The sequence below is a fragment of the Lepus europaeus genome, chromosome 5 (genome assembly GCF_033115175.1).
Source record: "Lepus europaeus isolate LE1 chromosome 5, mLepTim1.pri, whole genome shotgun sequence".
Lineage (NCBI taxonomy): Eukaryota > Metazoa > Chordata > Mammalia > Lagomorpha > Leporidae > Lepus > Lepus europaeus.
The window spans coordinates 140,705,767-140,726,349 of NC_084831.1; the positions used below are offsets into that span (position 1 = coordinate 140,705,767).

At 54.5% G+C, this 20,583-nt stretch overlaps 1 protein-coding gene and 1 pseudogene across 4 annotated transcripts in view; one reads left to right on the top strand and one right to left on the bottom strand.

The window, feature by feature from the left end:
* Nucleotides 1–20,583, bottom strand: part of PRKAG2 (protein kinase AMP-activated non-catalytic subunit gamma 2) — a 318,315-nt gene that overhangs the window by 173,897 nt on the left and 123,835 nt on the right. Inside the window, exon 1 of one of the 4 annotated variants that reach the window (XM_062192882.1) lies at nucleotides 902–1,293. The exons of the other annotated variants lie outside the window; for them this stretch is intronic. Within the exon in view, the coding sequence (XP_062048866.1) occupies nucleotides 902–995 (94 nt within the window). The 5' untranslated portion in view covers nucleotides 996–1,293. Of the gene's footprint in view, nucleotides 1–901; nucleotides 1,294–20,583 lie in introns of those variants that run through there. 4 annotated transcript variants of the gene reach the window in all.
* On the top strand, nucleotides 11,215–11,895 carry LOC133761146 (protein PBDC1-like; annotated as a pseudogene).

Sequence of the window (20,583 nt, forward strand, 5' to 3'; positions counted from 1 at the left end):
CCTGTCACACTGCACACGGGGGACGCTGGGCATGGTCCCCGTCAGCTTGCCCCTTTTGACTCCCGCACTGGGCTGTGTCTCCTGCACAGCGGTGTCACCAAGCTGACGAACCCCAGCTGGAGTGAGACTCCCCCTGTACCGCTCAGAACGATCCTGTGCCACCCAAGCAGTGACACCAGCAGCCGATCCTGTGCCACCCAAGCAGTGACACCAGCAGCCGCTATCGCTGAGCCTTCCTAAAGGAAATCTGCCACCTGAAACCACCCTGGCAAGCCAAGAAAGCCTGAGGACCCACCTGTGTGGCTACAGAGGAGCACAGCACCCCCACCAGTTCCCGGAAGTACTGACTCACGGAGGCGCCACCTGGATCCCAGCCACATCTGGTCCCGACCGACTGGACCCCCTCCTGCATCTGGAGGTCTTATAGAAGATCACAAAGCAAGCTTCTCCCCAGGGACACCAATGGGGCAGGTGCTTCCCCTCACGTTAACCCACAATCTGCCAGGTTACTCAGCCTTAGGGAACCTCTGACAATGCTTCTCTCTACCCACACAATTCATTTTTCACAGTTGAAATTAACAGCCCTGATCCATTCTTATCTATTCCCCAGGCCACCACTTTTCCTAACTGCCAATCCCACGGATCACTAACATCCCCGGGTCAGACAGAGACAGGACACAGCTTCAGAAGGTTAGCTTGGGCAGCTCACGCAGCAGCCTCCCCATCAAGCAGGGGCCACGTCTCAATCTTTTGCTCTAACCACTCACTGCTAAGGGGTGCAGCCAGGGCTAGAAGGCAGCAGTGGCAAGGGCCACTGTGCGGGAGGGTGCGTGTACACACACACCCTGGGTCCCTCCTGAGGCTCGGCCCTCAAGATTCGCGGGGAAGGGGCAAATCCTACCAAAAAGGCCGTGGGGCTCCGACTGGCGCCTCTCCGTGCTTCGGTTTTGGTCCTTGTGTTTCCTGTTGCCCCTCAGGCTCCCAAAGCGCTTCATGAGTAGCGTTGGCGACAGGTGACCATATCAGGACTCACGGGACTGGTGTCAGCTCCGGGTGGCAGGGAGCTGGGAGGGGTGCGGCATCGGCCAGCAGGTGCAGGTGACTCCACAGCCGCGGGAGCTCCGGGAGCAGCCCGTGCTCAGCTGCAAGGCTGAGTGGTCTCACCTCCAGGTGAACGTGAACGTGGGCTAGGGCAGCAGCCACAGAACTCGCCGGCTAAGCCCACCGCAGCTCTCACTCTGGAGACCGTGGGGCTCCTGAGGGCTGGGCAGTCCTGACTGGCCGCGCACCTCCTGCTGTAGCAACTGGAGTGCTGGCTGCTGTCCTTAAGTAGGCAAGAAGCTGCCCGGGGCGCAAACGCAGCTTCGCAGGGGATCTGTTTATATAGTTAAGGTCAGCCACTCACGGATACACGCCAGGGTTGGTTTCTTTTTTTTTTTTTTTTTCCCTCTCCTTGCAATTAAAAAGGAGGGAAGACTAAATAGGCAAAGGGAGCACAAGCCGCTAGTCATGTGCAGCTCTGCATGATGTCTCTTTAAAAAGACTGTAAAAGGAAACCACCCAGGACAGACGAGTCTTGGCGCCAATTGGCCAGCGCGCATTCCCATTATGACATGACATCACACAACTATTTTGATTCATGTGTTCCAGGGCTCCGTGGGGTCAGCAGGCTCTGGCTGCCGCTTGTGGAGAAGCCACAGGTCCCTGGGCTGGAAGTTGCTGAATCTACTTTGGCTCACGGCTCCACTCCACCCAGTGAACACTGTAAGATTATCTTTAAGGAGGGGGGGGTGGGTACGGGCGCCTCTGGAACTGACAGGTTTCCAGCTAATGAAGATTGAGCTCTGGTCTTGCTGGGAGCTGTAGAGCAGTCCCACTGCCCTCCACTGCACATGGGGAAACTGAGGCTGGGACTGTGACTTGCCTGAGGTCCCGGCGTCAGTCAGGACTGGGATCCTAATCTCCTTGACTCACAGGCCAAACAGCTGATCCGATCAAACAAAAGATAAAGCTTTCAGTGTGTACGTGTTCTGCAACTTAAGCCATAGAAGCCAGTGGACAGGACAAAAAAAATCATCTCGTTTTCTTTTTGCCGATATCTTCCTGGACTACACGGAGGTTAGCTCCTCTGCCAAAGAGCAGCTGTGTGGCCTTGAGAAAGTCCCTTCCCGTCTCGGGGCCTCAGTTTCCCACTCCGTGAACCGTGAAAAGATCAGGTCACTTTAGGGTTTAGTCTAGTTCCAACAGCCTGAACTTGTAACAGGAACGGAATCTCTGCAGATTCTGCCCAAGTGACCACAGGAGAACAAGACTGGGTCAGACCAGCTAAGTAACCCCCAATTAAAGATCAGAGCCTGGATCCTCCTGGCTGCCTGTGTGGGTGGCAAAGCCTTCAAAAATCTGCAGTGCTGTCACTTTCTTCTGCGAGACTGTTACTGTCTCCATTGTGTCTGGGAAGGAGCGGGTGCAGAGAGGCAGGAGGGCCCCCAGCCACGCGCCTTGGGAGCCTGGACCCACACTCAGAAGAATCCCACTGAACTCCTCCATCCCACCCCGACCCCCGCTCAGGGACCAAGCTCCTCTTTCCAGGCCTTCTCTCACCTCTCACTCTCCCAGAGCCCGGCCCATTCACCACGATTCCTTTAAGAGATAAAGGTGGGTCCCCAAGCTAGAGCCGCAGGTGGGGAAGAAGAAGGTGGCTGCCTTTTTGTCTTCAGGGAAACCCACTTTGGGTGGAATCTGCCCAAGCACCAAGCACCAACAAGGGAAGTCTAGGATTCTACCTCAGTGGGAGGAAACCTGGACTCTCAGCTCCTGCCCCCCCGCCCCATCATCCCCAGGGGTATCCCTTTGGCCACAGTCCACAGAAGGCAGGGCGACACGTCCGCTCAGGAGCAGCCCTGGCTGGTTCAGACCTTCCAGACCCCAGGGACGTGCAGGGGTGGGGGCAGCCTGCAGAGGTCCCTCCACCCAGATCTGAGTGCCTGCTCTTCCCTACCCATGGGCCCCAGCCACACTTGACCGGAGTAGCCCCACTGTCACATCATTGCTGAGTGAGTGAGTCAAGACGTAGCGGTCTCAGCTTCTCTCCGCTGTTGTGCCCCTGTTCCGTCTTGAGTGACAACCACTTACTTGGTTCCATGCGTGATGGTGTAGGGTCAGGAAATGCTCTGAGGCCCGGCCTAAGCCTTGGAAACCTGTTTGGGTCACCCCCCGCCCCCGTCCTCGGGAGCCATCTCGGGAAGGAAGTGCTTTGAATGTTCTATCCTACCCCACCTCCCTTCCCCGTCTGCCCCTTCCTGCTGCCCTCAGTTTCCATCTTCGCCTGCTGAAGGCCTGGGGAGCTTTCATGGCCCAATTCGGAGGACACCCCCTCCCCAGGTGAGCCCTCCCTGATCACTTCTGGAAAGGGGACATTGTCCTCCGCTGAGAGATTTTAGGACCTCTACTCTCTGTTGTTTAAATGGCCCATACCACAGAGAAAACTGGGAGCCCCAAAAGGGTAGGGCCCAGGCGTCATACATCTTGTGGGGTCCCCAAGCACGCAGCCAGGCGCCAGCAAGGTGGGAGGAGTTCCCTGGGCTCCTGTATCCACCCTCCAGTCTGCTCCTGTTGACTGGATGAGCTGCAACCATAGGCTAATTCCCCCTGGCTTCTGGTGAGGTGCAGCCAAATGGGGGGGTGCCAGCAGGGACCTGGGGGACGGATGAGCCGAGGCTGAGTTTTACATGCAACCTCTCTACCCCTTCAGGTCACTCTGGCCTGGCTGTGCCATCTCCCGACAAAGGATTTGGCTCCCTCATCTTTTGGGTGCGGCATTGGAGACAACTGGGCTGATCGTAGCCTGGCTCTGGCCGGGCAGATGCCCCTGTATTCAACTCTCTTCCAGTGATCCTAAGTTCAACGTGCTCCTCTTTCCCGTTGGGACTGATGGATAGGCTTAGTGACCACATACTTGTAGCAAAGACACCTGCGCAGACAGAGTAGGTCTTGCCCTCAAGGAATCAGTAAATGGGTGGGACAGGCAGAGATCAACTGCCCCACAGTACTGACTGCTGGAACAGGGTCAAGTGTGACCGCTGAGCACGAGCGGCCGGAATGGACAATCAGTGTCATCACATGAGGGACGGGCAGTGCCCAGCTCTGCCCAGGAAAGAGGAACCTGAATCGCGCTGCAGGGTTGCAGGGTGCGGAGAAGAGAGGAGCCGCCAGGCCTGGCAGTGCCATGCCCGTGGAGGATTGAGTCAGCGATCCACTGTCTGCTGGGCCCCTGTGTCCACTAAAGGATTCTCTCTACTGTCGAACAGCCATGATTAGCCCAAACTTGCTGTGATTAAACTCTGAAAAAGATGTACTTCATAGGCCTGCAGTTTCACGTGGAGATTTTAAAAAAATCAATTTATCTTCTATGAAAACTGTTCTCCCAATTTAAAAAACTAAACAAGCAAACAAAGCCAAAGGCCTCTAGAGAAGGACCAGTGAATCAGTGCACCAGCAAGGAAGAGGGACGAGAACTCTCCCACAGCACAGGCAGCTGCGGGAAAGGCCCACACCCTTCTCGAAGTCCCTGGCTCCACTCCCAATGGCAGCTTCCTGCTAAAGCACATCCGAGAGGCAGCAGCTGATGGCTCAGGTGCCTGGGTCCCTGCCACCCACGGGAACTGAGCTCTGGGCTCTTGGCTTTGGCCTGGCCCAACCTTGGCTGTTGTGGGCATTTGGGGAGTCAACCAGTGGAAGATGCTCTCTCTCTCTCTCTCTCTGCCTTTCAAATACATAAATTTTTACCAAGTGTTGAAACAATACATAAAAACTAGAAAAAGTTTTGTCTAAGCCAATACAACAACAATCTTGTCCTATGTAATACAGTGTATGGAAATAAATACTATTTCAAAGCCTTGCACCTAAAAGCGATTTGGTTTAAAAAGTTCATGAGGAAAATAAGCGGTGACACAGGCAGGCCTGATGATTCTGTGCTCAGGTTCAGATGGCCACGCGTCAGCACCTCGTTATTAAACCTCCAGCAGGTACACTGGACAGTTGCTGATCGAGAGGATTGGGTGCTATGAATAATTCAATGCCATTCTTGTCCTCTAAGAACCACATGTTAATTAGTAAAAATAATCACTCCCATTTATTGAGTACTACCAACTGCTAGGCAGGGTGCTGGCCACCCTACAAGAATTATTTTATTTCACCCTTCCCACAAGGCTGCAGGGCAGGCAGCAGCAACACTGTTTCATTTTAGGATGAGCAACAGGCCAGAGAGGTAGTTTGACTAGGATCGCATGGCGAGAATGTGGACTTGAACCCCTGGGATTAGATCATTCTAAAGCTGACTTACCTGCCTTCCAAATTCACATCTTCCCACTGTACTGCACCTTCTCACGCTCAAAGCCCTCCACGGACCCGACCCCCACGGGACTCGCCAGGGCCACTGTGCACTGAAGGGATTTGGAAGGGAGGGGTCTCTCCACCCATCCTCACTTGGGATGTTTGATCTGCAGGCTGGGGAACTTACAGGTGAAAGAGAGAACCACGTTTCAAAGACTTGATTTACATCCCAGTCACCTTGCAGCACCGGGCAGCTGAGTGGGGAGTAGGTGACAAGGGGGTGTGCTGACTTGGGGAAGGGGTGCACCTTGCATTGGCAACACAGGGCAGACCGGCTCACCCCACCTGGGACGCTGCTGTGCTGCTGTGCGCAGAAGTGGGGAAGGCATGGTGTTTCCTCTGCCCTGCAGGCCAGGGCTGTGGCTGCCGCCCAGCTCTGGGCTCCCCTCCAGGAATGCGCTCAGTGACAACCTTCAGCGCCTCTGTAGGGGGTAGGAAGGAAAGGTGCTCAGGCAGAGTGAAGGATAGAATGGCCTGGACCCGTGAGGGTCGCTGTTCTGCTGCTGAGGGGAAAATGATGGTGGAGTTGGTCTGATTCAGCCAAACAATTGGGGCCTGTACGGGTCTCTGTCCAACAGGATGGATCCCGGAAGGCTTCGGGCGAGCAGGGTCAGGGCAGCTCCAAGAGAAGCTGGATGACTAGACAGGACAAGCTTAACAGTGACACGGACTCCCACAGACACCCTAACTGTACCCACGGGTGCCTCGCCTCGCTCGGAGTATTCTCCCCAGGACCAGCTGGCCCCGGGCCAGAGGAAAAGGCCGCTGGCGACGCTGGGGCTGGTGCTGGAGCGCTGGGGTGCTGGGAAGGGTTTGCTAACTTACGGGGAGGTGGGGTGCGGGGCACAAGGGCACGACGTGGGCAGTGGGCAGTGTGTGCCGGCCTCTGTGCTGCACACACTCTGATAACGCTCTCTCACAGCCGGCTTTCTCACCCCTGGGGTCTTCCTCCTGGACTCACACATGCTTGGAAAAATCCTTAAATCAGGGACCAAGCTTCTCATCTCACAGTAAGAAATGATGTGCTCACCGGGAGGGGCGACCCATTGACTGAGTACGCCCCCACCCCTTCAGCGAGACTGACAGGCTGGGCAGGGGACCCGCCCCCAGGAGGGCGGGGCTCTGGCAGTCCCTTCTTCTTCGCACCCTCCCAGGCTGATGGTCCCTCCACACGACTGTGACCCCTTCTGATGGAATGCTTTCAGGAAGAGGAAAGGCTGAAAAAAAAAAAAAAAGGATGGCTCCTAAGGGTATTTTATTGAAGTCCATCTTAAAGGGCCAGGACCTTTCTGGATGGTACTTTGAGTCCAGGTCCTGGTTGGTGCTGCACGAAAAGCCTGGAACAGGACCAGCTGGCTGGGATCACACCCCCACCCCTTCCTTATCTCCAGCACCGGTCCTGGCCAGGAGGGGTCAGGGCTTTCCGATCACCACTCCGACGCCAGTGTTACAAGATCTGGAGGGGGGTGGCATTACGGTCACTCAGATTGTGTTCTTTACGTGGTTGTGGGTTTTTTGGCTGTTACTGTTCCTCCAGATTTTCAACTGTAAACCTACATCCTACGGCCGGAAAAATGGAATGGTGCTGAAGAGTGCTATCTTGAGATTTCACGCTGCTAGCCTGCGCCGTTGTCTGATTTTATTCTCGCCATGTTGGTGTGAATCTTCTCTCCACTCGAGCTGAAAGCTCTCTGCTGGCAGGGACCATCTTCCACACTTTCCCACAGAAGGAACAGGAACTCACTGCAGGAGTTCCCAGGGCCAGGGCACAGCGAGCAGGCAGCCGCTCTGCGCTCTACAGTGCCCTTGAGGGCAGGGGGTCCTGTCCTGCGGGTGCATTAACAGGCTGTCCAGGAGCAGACTGTCCCCTGCTCTTGGCTGGGCTCCAATCTTGCTTGGCCAAAACTCTGCACGCACCCTAAGGGACATCCATTGCGGCAGAGCCACAGGACACCGGCAGAGAAACAGGTCCGGTTCACCCTAGAGCGTGGCTTTTGCCAGGTGTGCTGGCCTCTACGCATCTGACTGCTGCAAAGCATGCAACAGGCAGACTGTCTAACAGGTGGCAAAGGAGAGGTCAAGGGGACTGCAGAGCAGTGGGCAGCCCACACAGCTCCCCTCAACTTCTGGGGACGGGGCTTCCGCTACGCCTGTGTGCTGCTGATGGCTGAGCCGTCAGGCTGAGCAGGCTGCGGGACGGGCCCATCCTCTCCCCCGCAGGGCAGGACGTGGGACACCCACAGGTCAATCCCCTTGAGGTCCACCCTACCTCTGGACTTCCACACGTGCTCGAGTCACATTTTAGACAAGATCCCAACCTTCCTCCTCCGTGAAGCCACCACGGGTGCTGAGTGCTGCACAGCCGTAAACCATCTCATTGAGGTCACCACACGTGGCTTGGATGGGAGCGAATTAGCCAAGAGTGAGGGCAGGGCCTCCTCGCTACATGCGCCTTCAGCCCTCGGCACAGGGGCAGGGTGCTGAGGCCTGTGAGCTCCACGTGGGAGAACCAGCCCAGCGGCCGAGCGTGCAGCCTGCAGAGCAGGGCCGCACTGGGTCGGGGCACCGCAGTCAGCAACGCCTTCCATCTGCACGGAGTGGAGAGACTTCCCCGAAGCGCTCTCCTAAGATCTTCTACAGGTGGTGAGGCAGGGAGGCCACCACTGCTCTTCAACTCAAGACATACAAAGGGACAGAGGTTCAGAGGCATTAAATGCCTGGCCCAGCTCCCAGGGCAGCCAGCGGGAGAGCTCAGTGTAGATGCTGGCTCCATTGTGCATTTAGTACCCCCCACCCCCCACCCCGTTGCCTCTTTCCCGTTGCTGGAATGTTGGAAAAGTAGACGAGGACATACTGATTGAAAATTCATTCTGAGACCTTTGTGGGTCACGAGCCAGTACCTGAAAAGCACCCACATTCCTGAAAGGCTACACTCCCACATGATCTCATTATATAAGAGGGTGCGGGTGCCCCCAGAGCCAACATGTGTTAGCACACACCTGCCAGAGCTCTCCTGCTGGTTGCACAATACTGTGTCACATTTCATGGAAAGTTCTAAAGGTCACGCCGCACTTGCCTCTGACTGCTGTGTCACCTCCTTGGGGCCTCCTGTGTCCCCTCCCCAGGGGCTGTGTATGAGTCTTCAGCCCCGAGGAGCGCCCCGCCCCACATGACTCAGGCCCCCATGCTGGCTCTGTGTCACCCAGCACACTCACAGTCACACACAGCCTCGTGGCACCCCCAGGCACAGGAGTTCAGAGCCTCTGGGCACAAAACTACCTCTGCGCACACCAGCGGTGTCTAGAGCCACCGAGCATTGTCCGTGACCACAGGAGCACCTTAATTTTAACGCCACAGACGAACAGTGGAAAACAATGGCAATAATTACTTTCTGCATGCCCAAGCGCAGTGCCCGGAAGAGCAGGGGAGCCCTGGAGGCCCTTCCGATCTTGGCGGGACACCACATCCCCAGGGAAGGGCCCTGGTGGGGACTTCAACCCCTCTGTGGTCTCTGGCTAGGACTCCCCAAGAGCATGTCAGGCCAGGGCCCCAAAGGCTCCTAATAAGAGTGGGGAGTGACAAGAATGTGCCAACCTGCCTGGGCCTCCCGACTCTCAGGGGGCCTGAGGCTGAGCCCTGGGCTCAGAGAGGGCCACAGAGCAAAGGCTGCTCAACCCAGATACCAAAGCTTGAGCGAAAGGCCGGCATTTGGGTTTTCTGTTTCATTCTCCACGTTACATGGTAGAAATGTCGAAATGCGATGGGAACGTGCCCAGCCTTGGCAAGGAGTGAGGCCTGCTTAATTCGCAGGCTCAGCAGAAGGCCCGTCGGGCTGTCTCCGCCTCACTCGCTGGTAACTGGGCAGGACCTGGGGCTCCTCACGGAAGACCCCAGTTGTCTTTGCATTGCATTCATTTGGAAACCACTAGTTGATGGCACGAGGCTGAGCTGAAGTTCGCTCTTGATCTGTCTCCTCCTTGTAGTGAGATATATTCTAAAACAGGTTCATAGAAAGACTTAAGACACTTCGGGTCAAGCAGAAGCTTCTTAGAGGCGATTCAGCTTCATTTATCAGCATGCAATTTTGAGTTATTTAATTTAGTCCACATTTCTCCCATAACACAGACCATAATACAGACTGAACCCATTCTATGGGCAGAAATAGCAGAAATATCCAGTAAGCTGCCCTTCCAAAAGGCAGGCCCTAGCAAGCACCGCTAGGTCAGACACAGCGCGCCTGGAAGAAGCTCGCAGGGAAGGCTGCAGAAAAGCGCTGGTTACCTGACAGTGCCCGCCCTGGACGCTGGCTCCTGGGCCCGCTGCTGAGCATGCAGGCTGCAGCCGCAGCGTCGGGACAGAACGTTGGGCTCAGCAGTTCTGGGCCCGCGCAGCAGGCACGGGGCTTTGCAGTAGGAGCACCACACACGTTGGCAGTCACAGCTGCAGATTTCCACGGAGAAATCGGAAATAACTGTGCAAAAGCCTGCTCATCAGACACATTGCTCTCAAGCCCAAGCACTTTATTTCTTGAACGAGGAGTGGAGGAGCTCTCCTATGAGGGATTTGCTCTTTGTAAGCACACGTACAACCACTGGTTTCTTAGTAGGAGGTGGCGATGGGGGAGAGGATGGGTGCTATTTAAAGCAGCAACGCTGACTTCCCACAGCCAGCAGGCGGCCTGAGGCAAGCGACAGGAAGTGTGTGAACTCAGGGAGGGCAGCCAGAGGTCCTGGTGCTGCAGCATGTACTCAGAGCTGATGTGCTATGGGGTAACCTAAGGAGGACCCGAGATCCTCTGTAATGGGTCATGTGTTGTTCAGTGTCTTTTGAGTAAGAACACTGCGAAGTGTCCAATGCAGCTAAGTGTTTTGGTACTCGATGGCTCAAGTCCTAGACACCTAGAAAATTATGCAGCTGGCTCATTCCCTGAGATTGACCAAAGAAAGTTACTACAGTATTCTCGGTGCTGGCGTTGGTTAAGCTGCAGCCTGCGGCGCCTGCATCCCATATGGGCGCCATTTGAGTCCTGGCTGTTCCACCTCTGACCTGGATCCCTGCTCATGAGCCTGGGAAAGCAGCGGAGGACGGCCCAGCTATTTGGGTCCCTGCCCCCACATGGGAGACCTGGAAAAGCTCCCAGCTAGTGCGGCTCTTTGGGGGAGTGAACCAGCGGATAGAAGCTCTCTCTGTCTCTCCCTCTCTCTCTCTCTCTCTCTGACTTCCAAATAAATAAATAAATAATTTTAAAAAATGAAACGGTGTTCTATAATTCAGACTGTTCACTAATTCAGATGGACCCTACCCCAGATGAGTCAGATGTCACTCTACTCGAGGCAGCCTCATCTCAAATTCTGCCTGTTGAAGGTGCCACTCTCAGTGAGGGGGATGTCACCCCACGCAGTGACAACTGGCTCCTGGGAAGGGGTAATAAAGCCTCGGGTTTTCCACCCAGCACAGACACACAGGCAGTGTACAGTACACCTGCTCCATTCAAACTTTATCGGCTTCTTAGGGGAAAAACGCTCTTAGGGGACAGTAAAAAGCAAAGATGGATTAATTTAGGAAAAAAGAGAAAACATGGGGTGGGGAAGTGAGTCTCTCATCATCCATTGTCACAGGCAGTCAATGTACAAGGTTTAACATGGATAAACCATAACATGGCTGGATTCACATATAATTTTAATAGGTGCCTATTGAGTGTTGGCAGAGTGAGCGACTCGTGTGTCTTTAAATAAGATAATTTTGCATCATCTGATGCTTTAACAATGTGATTGAACTACTTCGCCAAATGTAAAGAGGAGAAAAAAAAATGCAGGCGCTATCATGGAGGCCAGCAGTGGAGCCGATGAGCCGGTTCCGGTTTCCGGTTTCCGGTTTCTGGGAGCTGGCGTCTGTGGCACACGCTTTCTCTCCCAGCAGAGTCTCACGGCAACGACCCGATGTTGAAATGGCTTGGGCCGCGAGAGCAACGCAGCTTGCTGAGGTGTACTACAGCTGATGTCATCGGCTGACCCACAGTTCCAGAAATCACCAAAGTGGATGACCAAATCTACTCTGAGTTCCGAAAAACTTTTTGAGAAACTCAACATAGATGTGTTAGATCCAGGAGAACTCAAATCAGATTCGGCAAAAGAGAAGTGGAGGCCATTCTGCTTGAAGTTGGAAGGGATTGTGGAAGACTGCAACTAGGGTACTCTGCTGCCACTAGATTGCTCTCAGGGTTCCGCTGAGACCCTCACCATCCTCACCCCCAGAATACAGTTTTTGGCCATTGAGACTGCTCGGAGCCGGGAAGGCTATAACAAAGCAGTTAACGTCTGTGCTCAGGACAAAGGAGGAGAGAAAACAGGTGTCAGTGCAGGAGAGCAAGAGAAAGCCGAGAAAAAAGAAGAGAAAGGAGCCAACAGTGGTGGGAAAAAAGAGGAGGGGGTTGCTGGAGAGGGAGAAAAAGAGGAAAATGCCAAAGAAGGAGAAAAAGAGAAAGAAGCCAGCAAAGACATCTGAAGTGTGGAGCAGCTATGTAGGGTGAACAGGGAGTAGTGCTCTAGAGGCTACTGCAGCTGAGCCAAATGCCACAGTGCTGTTTGCCCAGACGCCTTGGGTTATCAATGTATATCTTTGTGCAACTGAAGGGTGCTGAGAGAGACATCTCTCCAGCCTAAGAGGCAGGAGCTGCTCTAGTTGTTTTATAAACTGGCTTAAGACTACAAGTGAGGTTTCAGTTAACTGTACGTTTCTTGATTCTCATTGCTGCTCAAGTAAAAAATCTTGTAAATAAATGTCTTTTTGTTAAAAGAAAACAAAAATGCAAACATGCAAGCAAAATCCAGTAAATGGTAGTGGTTAGACAAAGCAGAAAAACCAGCAATGTGCAACCTTAAAGGCAGTGAAGCGAGTTGAGAAGCACCCTGTCACCAGGAGCAGGAAGAGGAGCAGCTTTGTCCTGCCACGTGGCTTCACCTTTTATCTCTGCTGAGGGGCAGAAAAATCAGCTCAACTCCCTGTGATGACAACTGTGAGAGGATCTGTGATTGATTCTCCAAAGTTCTAGGGTTCAGTCTGCAGGCTTTCGGGCAGCCTGGGGCTGCTCACCGCCCTTTGCAGCATCAGAGGGAGCAGAAAACCAAATCAGCCCCTCCCCCTGTGGTAGGCAGAGAATCAGGGGCTATGAGAAAGGACCTCATCCACCAGCCCATTCTGATGTCCATCTCTCCTACAAGAGTCATTCCTTTGAACCAATGAGCCGCAGTGACCAGGTTAGCCACTCCCCTTCCTTCATTGCAACAAGTTCAAGTGTTTCCATGGGTCATGTGTGGGTACCAAGGAGCAACCCCATACTAAGGGGTTTTGGTCATCAAAAGTAAATGCTTTTGTGCACCAAGGTTATTATTAATAGAAATGACAAGTCACAGCATGGGAGAAGACATTTACAAATCACCTGTACGGTGTGTCTGGTATCCAGATTGAAAGAACTGCACTACACAACATCAGGACAGCCCAGTAAGATACTCAACATTGTTAGAAAACTGCAAAGCAAAACCACAACGAGGCACCATTCACAGCAGTCAAGGTGGCCACAGGTTTACAAAATCAGACAATAACTAATGGCAAGGATGTAGGGAAACTGGAACCCTCACACATCACTTCTAGGAACGCAAATGGTGAAGCCATTATGGAAAACACTCCAACAGATTAAACACAGAATTACCACATGACTGAGAAATGCCACTCCTAGGTATTTAAACAACGTGTACACAAACACTGACAGCAGCAGTCTTCCCGAAAGTCAAAATGGAGATGGTCCAAATGCCCAGCAATGGACGGATGGATAAACCCAATGCGATCTATTTGTTCAATGGAGTATAACTTAGCTGTAAAAAGTAATGAATTACTGATACACACCAATGATGTGCACGGACCTTTAAAACAGCAAGCTCAGTGAAAGAAAGCAGCCACAGGAGCTTTCGTGTGGCATGATTCCCCTGTCCAAGAGCTCCAGAAGAGGCAAATCCACAGGGACAGGAAGCAGATTAGCATCTCCAGGAGCTGGGGGGAGGGGGAGGCGGGAGTCATGGCCAATGGGACTGAGGTCTCCGTTTGGGGTGATGAAGCAGTTCTGGAAACGGACAGTGATGACTGCACAACACTGGCAATGTAGCTAACGCCACTGCAATGCACACTTCAAGTGGTTATGGTGCTAAACTACATGTTATATGTATTTTAGCACAATAAAAAAGTTCACTTGAGCCTACAGATGCCAGAGGCAAACATTCTTCTCCAATCTGGGTTTCTTTTCTTTCTTTTTTTTTTTTTTTTTGACAGGCAGAGTGGACAGTGAGAGAGACAGAGAGAAAGGTCTTCCTTTTCCGTTGGTTCACCCTCCAATGGCCGCTACGGCCGGCATGCTGCGGCCGGTGCACCGTGCTGATCTGAAGCCAGGAGCCAGGTGCTTCTCCTGGTCTCCCATGCAGGTGCAGGACCCAAGGACCTGGGCCATCCTCCACTGCCCTCCTGGGCCACAGCAGAGAGCTGGACAGGAAGAGGAGCGACCAGGACAGAATCCGGCGCCCTGACCAAGACTAGAACCCGGTATGCCGGTGCCGCAGGCGGAGGATTAGCCTAATGAGCCATGGCTCCAGCCTCCAATCTGGGTTTCCAATGATGGCCGTGTAAGAACTACTCTCTTATCTCCCGGAAACCAGCTGCATACACTTTCTGCCATATTGGTTCAAAGATGCCACATTTTTTATGGCAACACACTATCCAACTGTGTGAGTGTGACTTCTCTATGCTATTCAAGATATGCCCTTTATATGAGTTTTCAAAACTAATTAATTTATCTGAAATGTAGGCAGAAAGGTAGGAGGCAAGAGAGAGATTGATCTTCTATCTGCTGCTTCACTCCCCAAATGCCAGCAACAGTCAGGGCTGAGTCAGGAGCCTGGAACTCAGTCTGGGTCTGCCAAGTGGAAGGCAGGGACCCAAGTACCTTAGTCATCACCTGCTGCCTCCTGGGTGCCCATCAACCGGAAGCTGGAATCACAAGTAGAGCTGGGACTTGAACCTTGGCACTCTGATATGGGATGTGGGTATCCCAGGTAGAGTCTTTTTTTTTTCCCCAAAGAAATCTTTTATTTAAGGAACACAGACTTCATGCATTTCATAAGCACAACTTTAGGAATATAGTGAATCTTCCCACCATACCTGCCGTCCCACCCACACTCTACACTCCTCCTCTTCCCTCTCTCATTCCAGTCCCAATTTCTTTATATAATTTTCTTAGTCTCTTTATATATTCTGGTTATTTATCCTTTATCAGTTGTATAGTTTGCAAATAATTTCTCCCATTCTGTCAGTTGTCTCTTCACTTTCCTGAGTGTTTCTTTTGCAGTACAGAAGCTTCTCAATTTGATGTAATCCCATTTGTCAATTTTGGCTTTGATTGCCTGGCAGAGTCTTTTTTTTTTTTTTTGAAAGGCAGAGTTAGTGAGAGAGACAGAGACAGAGAGAAAGGTCTTCTTTCCATTGGTTCATCCCCCAAATGGCTGCTACGGCCGGCGTGCTGCACCTATCTGAAGCCAGGAGCCAGGTGCTTCCTCATGGTCTCCCATGCAGGTGCAGGGCCCAAGGACTTGGGCCATCCTCCACTGCCTTCCTGGGCCACAGCAGAGAGCTGGACTGGAGAGGAGCAACCGGAACTAGAACCCGGCGCCCCAACAGGGACTAGAACCCTGGGTGCCAGTGCTGCAGGCGGAGGATTAGCCAAGTGAGCCACTGCGTTGGCCAGGCAGAGTCTTAACCCCTGTGCCAAACACCCACTCCCCTCTCCACCATGAGCTTAAATTGTCTGCAATATATCTGCTGAGAAGGCCTAGAAGCAGAAACACCCAGTGTTGCAATGAGCAAACAGGTGCTGAGATCTTATTTGTAAGCACTATTTGCTACTAAAGTAGCAAGAACTCTTAGGAGCCATGGCTGACACCAGGGCTAGGCCAGGGAAGTACAAGATGAGCCAGGAAGTTGGAAGTGCTTATAAGATAAGGGGGTGACCCAACAACACAGGGACCCACCTGAGGCGGCCCCTTCTGGTCGACTCTGGGACAATCTGAGTTTCAAACTATGGCAACAGCAAAAGTGTGAGTCCATATGAACCTACATACGTGCCCTGGAATCTTCCTTAAAGTACAACCTCAAACTGTCCGTGTGGAATCCATGATAACACTAGAAAACCGCCTTTCAGTGATCACCAGGGTAATAGCTTTGTCAAGAATCACTGACCGAGGCTAAACCAGCAAAGGGAAATTCGACGACAGAGGGGATATCTACGTAACTCCAACATAACTGCCCCCAAATACTGGCTGGTTCCAAAGAGAAAGGGCGAGGCCTGTCACAGCAGCCACCTCCCTTAGCTGTGTGATCTGAGTTCGTGTCCCCAGGAAGGTGCCTCGGCGTCACAGGCTCCCTGCCGTGGTGCAGGGTGCTCCTGCCAACCTGGAAAAACCGGAACCTGCTCAGGGGGAAGCACCAGACGAACCCAAACACCGTGAGCTGTGCTCCTGAGAGATGCGCCCACACATTTGAATGAGGTCTGTGGCACAGCTAGCAATGCCGGGCGGACGCTGGCTTCCTGGTCCAGACAATGGTACCGTGATTAGCAGAGTGACCTTGCTCTTACGGAACATATACCCTGAAGAACTTAGGGCTAAGGGGCGTGATGTCTTTAACGTATTCTCAAGAGTTCAGAGTTCACATAAATTTACACATTGAGAGAAAGAGAGAGAGAAAGAGAGAGAGAGAGAGAGATAACCAAATGGGACAAAATGCTAACATTGGGACACCCGGGGAAGGAGTATATAAGAACTCTTTGTACTGTTTTCATGACTTTTCTATAAGTTTGAAATTGTCCAAATAAAATGTTATTTTTGAAAAGCAATCCTGCAGGGTTCACTGCCCACTTCTCCAGTCTCCCAAGTAAGGATCATCACCCCCGCAGGCCCTCAGGGAATGGAGAACTTTGTAACTCCCAGAGGGACAGGAGAGTTTTCCAAAAATTCTTCCTTGGCTCCACCCAAATAATCATCGCCCCAACACACGCAGCCCTGCCCAGGCTGGGGCAGACCCTGGCTCCTTCTGCTCGGCAGCCACCAGAGGGCGCCCTGCCAAGGACCACACTGGGTGCCTGGCCACATAACTCCGCCATGCACCACCTCTGGCTGAACTTTTCAGGAAACTGGGATGCCACACATACTTTTCCTTTCTTTGTGGCCAGGCAAGATGAGTCACGTTTTTCTGAAGTCTGCTCAGCCCCAGGATGCAGATCTCATCAGCTGCCCCGATCCAGAAGGCTCCAGCCATAGCAAGAGAGCGCAGGGCCCTGGGTACTGGCCTTGGCTGGAGGTGGGTGTGGGGTGGGGTGACAGGAATGAGGGGCAGCCTCTCAGCCTGGGAAGGAGCTGTGCTGTGGACTTGGCCAGCGCCAGCCTTGAGCAACCCAGGGCAAACCTACCTGTGCTGGGCACGGTGAACGCCACGGCACTGCTGATTTCTCGCAACATCTGGGGAGACCAGGGCCCTACTTGGAACTCACTGGGAACAGCCTGGAGTTGGGCTAAGCGCCTGGTTCCCTTCTCCCCCACTTTTCAGGCTCCTACCTCCATTCTTGCACCTCCCGCTCCCTAGCCACCCGCCTGTTTGCACCTGTGCAGGCTTGGCTCCATTCCACCTGCTCCCCTCCCCCTGCTCTGTTCCTGCTTCCCAGAGATTTGAAGATGGGGCGACCCCCACGGCTGTCTGCAGGAAGGTCAAACGTCCTGGGATCAACGTCCACCAGGAGGCAGAGGAGGAGGCGGGACTGGGAGAGCTGCAGTACAGGGGCAGACCCGGAAGGTCCCCACGGGACCTCAGCTGGGGTGGCAATCAGAGCTGTCTTGGGGTGGGCTCTGGGGTGCTGTCCTTCAAGTCTGTTTACGGACCAGGGGCCTGGGTGCAGGCTGGCCCCAGGAGGGGCAGCGCCTGCAAAAGGGGCTCTCTTCAGCTGAGGGCGGCCTGGGGTGGTGCAGCCCCTCCCCCTGGGCCTGGAGGTGGGGCACGGTCAACATCTCGGAGAGCAGAAAGCCCGGGAGGACAGGCTATGGACAGGAGGAAGCAGGGCCCGCTGACGGCCAGATCCAGCAGCCACACGGTTCTGGCAGCTCATGATTTTAGCCCCACTGTCGAGGAGGCCACGAGGAGTCAAACAAAGGGTGGTATAATCAGGCTCACGTTGTAAAAACTGGCATCGGCAGTTGACTGCCCACCGGCCACCTGCCTTCATCAAGACGGATGGGAACCCAGATATGCCCATTGACTTTGTCTCTGGCTGCAAAAGAGCCCCCATCTGGCCTTCACAGAGAGAGGTGGCAAGTATTGGTTTAGGAGAGCCCTCTCTCGGCTGAGCAGGGGGGCTCCCCTGGGGTCCCTGCCCCTCTCCCCAGTCGCCTGCCTCCAGGCTTACACGTGTGGTTTGGTATGTGCCCAGAGTCGTGCTTCTTGCATGAGGGGGAGGACAAGACCACGCCCCCCCCCATCCCCACCTCCCCCACCCCGCGCGCCTGCCCCGACCCCTTTCTGAGCTGACCCCCAGTCTGCTTGCCGTGCCTCCTCAAGGGCACAGGCTGAGCCACAAGAACGGAGAGTCCAAAACCAAGCTGACCGAGCGCTGGCCAGGCGAGCGGGAGCGGGAGTGGGAATTCTGGGCAGAGCCGGCGCTGAGGGCTGTGTGGCTGGAGCCCGGCCAGCAGGGCGGCCTGCCCTGGAGGGGGCTGTGGGAGAGCCGCTTTATGGCCAGTGCAGTGGGAGGCCGCTCCCGGGGTGCCGCCCACTCTCCAGGTCCTGGCCAGGCTTCCGGATGCTTCCCAGGATGTTCATGTCAGAGGAGGCCCCGCCCGGGCAGGGGGCAAGCCGCCGCCACATTATTCCAGGTGCACCTCTGCCCCCTCCCTGCCTCTCCCCCTCCATCACCTGTTGGGCCTTTCCCCTCCCCTCGCTCCCCTCCTGTCAGGCCCCAGGACCCTACGTGGTACCTGCAGGCCCGCAGGGTTCTCTGCCTGCCCAGCCACTGCGGGTCTGGTGAGCAGCCACGGTGGGGGAGGGAGGTGTATCCTCACAGACACAGCTTCCTTGGCACACAGGTGCTGGCGCTTCGTGACCCCCCTCTACTCCCAGTGGGCTGAAAGTTCCCATCCCTGCAGCCCGGGGGGTGCACCCACACGGATTTGTCCTGCGTCTGTCCCAGGCACTGGGCTCGGCACCCAGGCACGTGCGGCTGACTCAGGCAGTCTGCCATGTGTCCGCTCCTTGTCCTTCCCCTGCTCTGTCTGGTACACAGAGGCTGACCCCTGACCCCAGCAGCCACAATGCTCGGTCCGTTCTCCACAAGGGAAAGGGAGAGGCTGGAGCAGCAGTAGGCCCCCAGCTCCAGCTTCCAGCCCCCCACCATCCCGCCCTCCCCTCTTCTATCCGGGGAGGCAGAGGGTTTTGGTTAAGAATGTCAAGGCTGGCCGGCGCCGCGGCTCACTAGGCTAATCCTCCGCCTTGCGGCGCCGGCACACCGGGTTCTAGTCCCTGTCGGGGCACCGATCCTGTCCTGGTTGCCCCTCTTCCAGGCCAGCTCTCTGCTGTGGCCCGGGAGTGCAGTGGAGCATGGCCCAAGTGCTTGGGCCCTGCACCCCATGGGAGACCAGGAGAAGCACCTGGCTCCTGGCTTCGGATCAGCACAGTGTGCCGGCCGCAGCGCGCCTACCGCGGCGGCCATTGGAGGGTGAACCAACGGCAAAAGGAAGACCTTTCTCTCTGTCTCTCTCTCACTGTCCACTCTGCCTATCAAAAAAGAAGAAGAAGAAAAAAAAAAGAATGTCAAGGCTATAGCAGTATTAGCCTTGTATCAAGCTCCGTCTGTGTTCACGCAGCGTGGGTCTGTCTCCCGGGTAGGACCCCGAGTGGCACAGGACGCTAACTGGCATCCCGAGGAAGGGCTAAGGAGGTGTTCCCACAGCGGTTCTGCAGAGGGACCAGCTGGGCGCCGAGACCTCAATGCTGGACAACGAAAATCACTCCAGTCTGACCCCCTGCTTTTGGTCCTGCTCTCCCTTTAGGGACAATGGGCCCTATTGATGCTCACAAGCGTTCCGAGCCGGGTGTTTGTTCTGTGGGACAAGCTGGAGCGGGTGATTCGCAGCCCTGGGAAGCCCTTGGCATGTAAATTGAAGACTTGGAGACTCTAAATTAAAGTCTTAAGAGCCCAAGTTCATTCCTCCACACGCAGTACAAAACCTTTGGCATTTTATGGGAAAACAGACTTTTATTTGAAAAATAAACTCAAGTTGCTGGGCTAGAAAGGAAGAGCTGTTTGTGATCCAAGGCTGAACCAGCGTGAAAGGACCCCAAGTTTGACAAGTTAAACAAAGTGCTCTGCAAAGCCCATTCGAATCTCAAACAGGCCCTCTGATAAAGCTCCACAGATGCTTGAGAGCGGGACAGAGGGCCGAGGGGGGCGGCGCAGCCACTGCAGGGCTGGAGCGCTGGAACGGAGTGTTCCAATTCAACTGCACACAGAGAAAATCAAACTCCTTCTGGGTGTTCAAAGTCCTCACAACGTCGGTCTTGGAAACCAGCGGTCCGAGAAGCTGCCATTGCGCCGCTCACTGGCGGCAGATTCTCGGTGCCCTGAGAACTGCCCAAATCAGACCCCCCTCGTAGGCACTCCAAACTCACTCTGTTGTTCTCAGATCACCCACGGTGGTGTTGTCCAAACTGCCTTTACCCCACCCCCACCCCAGCATGAGCTCAGCTCCCTGGGTCAGCTAGAGCAGGCACAAAGAACAGCCTAGAAAGCGGAGTACGCAGTCCTGGGTAAATACCGCTCTGTAAAAAGCGGTGTGTAGTGGCACGTGCATGTGTGCTGGATCACCAGCATCACATGCCTTCCTGACAGTGGTCAAAAGTGCTTTCAAACCACGCTGCAGGGGCTGGCACTGTGGCGCAGTAGGTTAATCCTACACCTGCAGTGCTGGCATCCTGTATGGGCACCGGTTCTAGTCCCAGCTGCTCCACTTCCCATCCAGCTCCCTGCTAGTGCCTGGGAGAGCAGTGGAAGATGGCCCAAGTCCTTGGGCCCCTGCACCTGCATGGGAGACCCGGAAGAAGCTCCTGGCT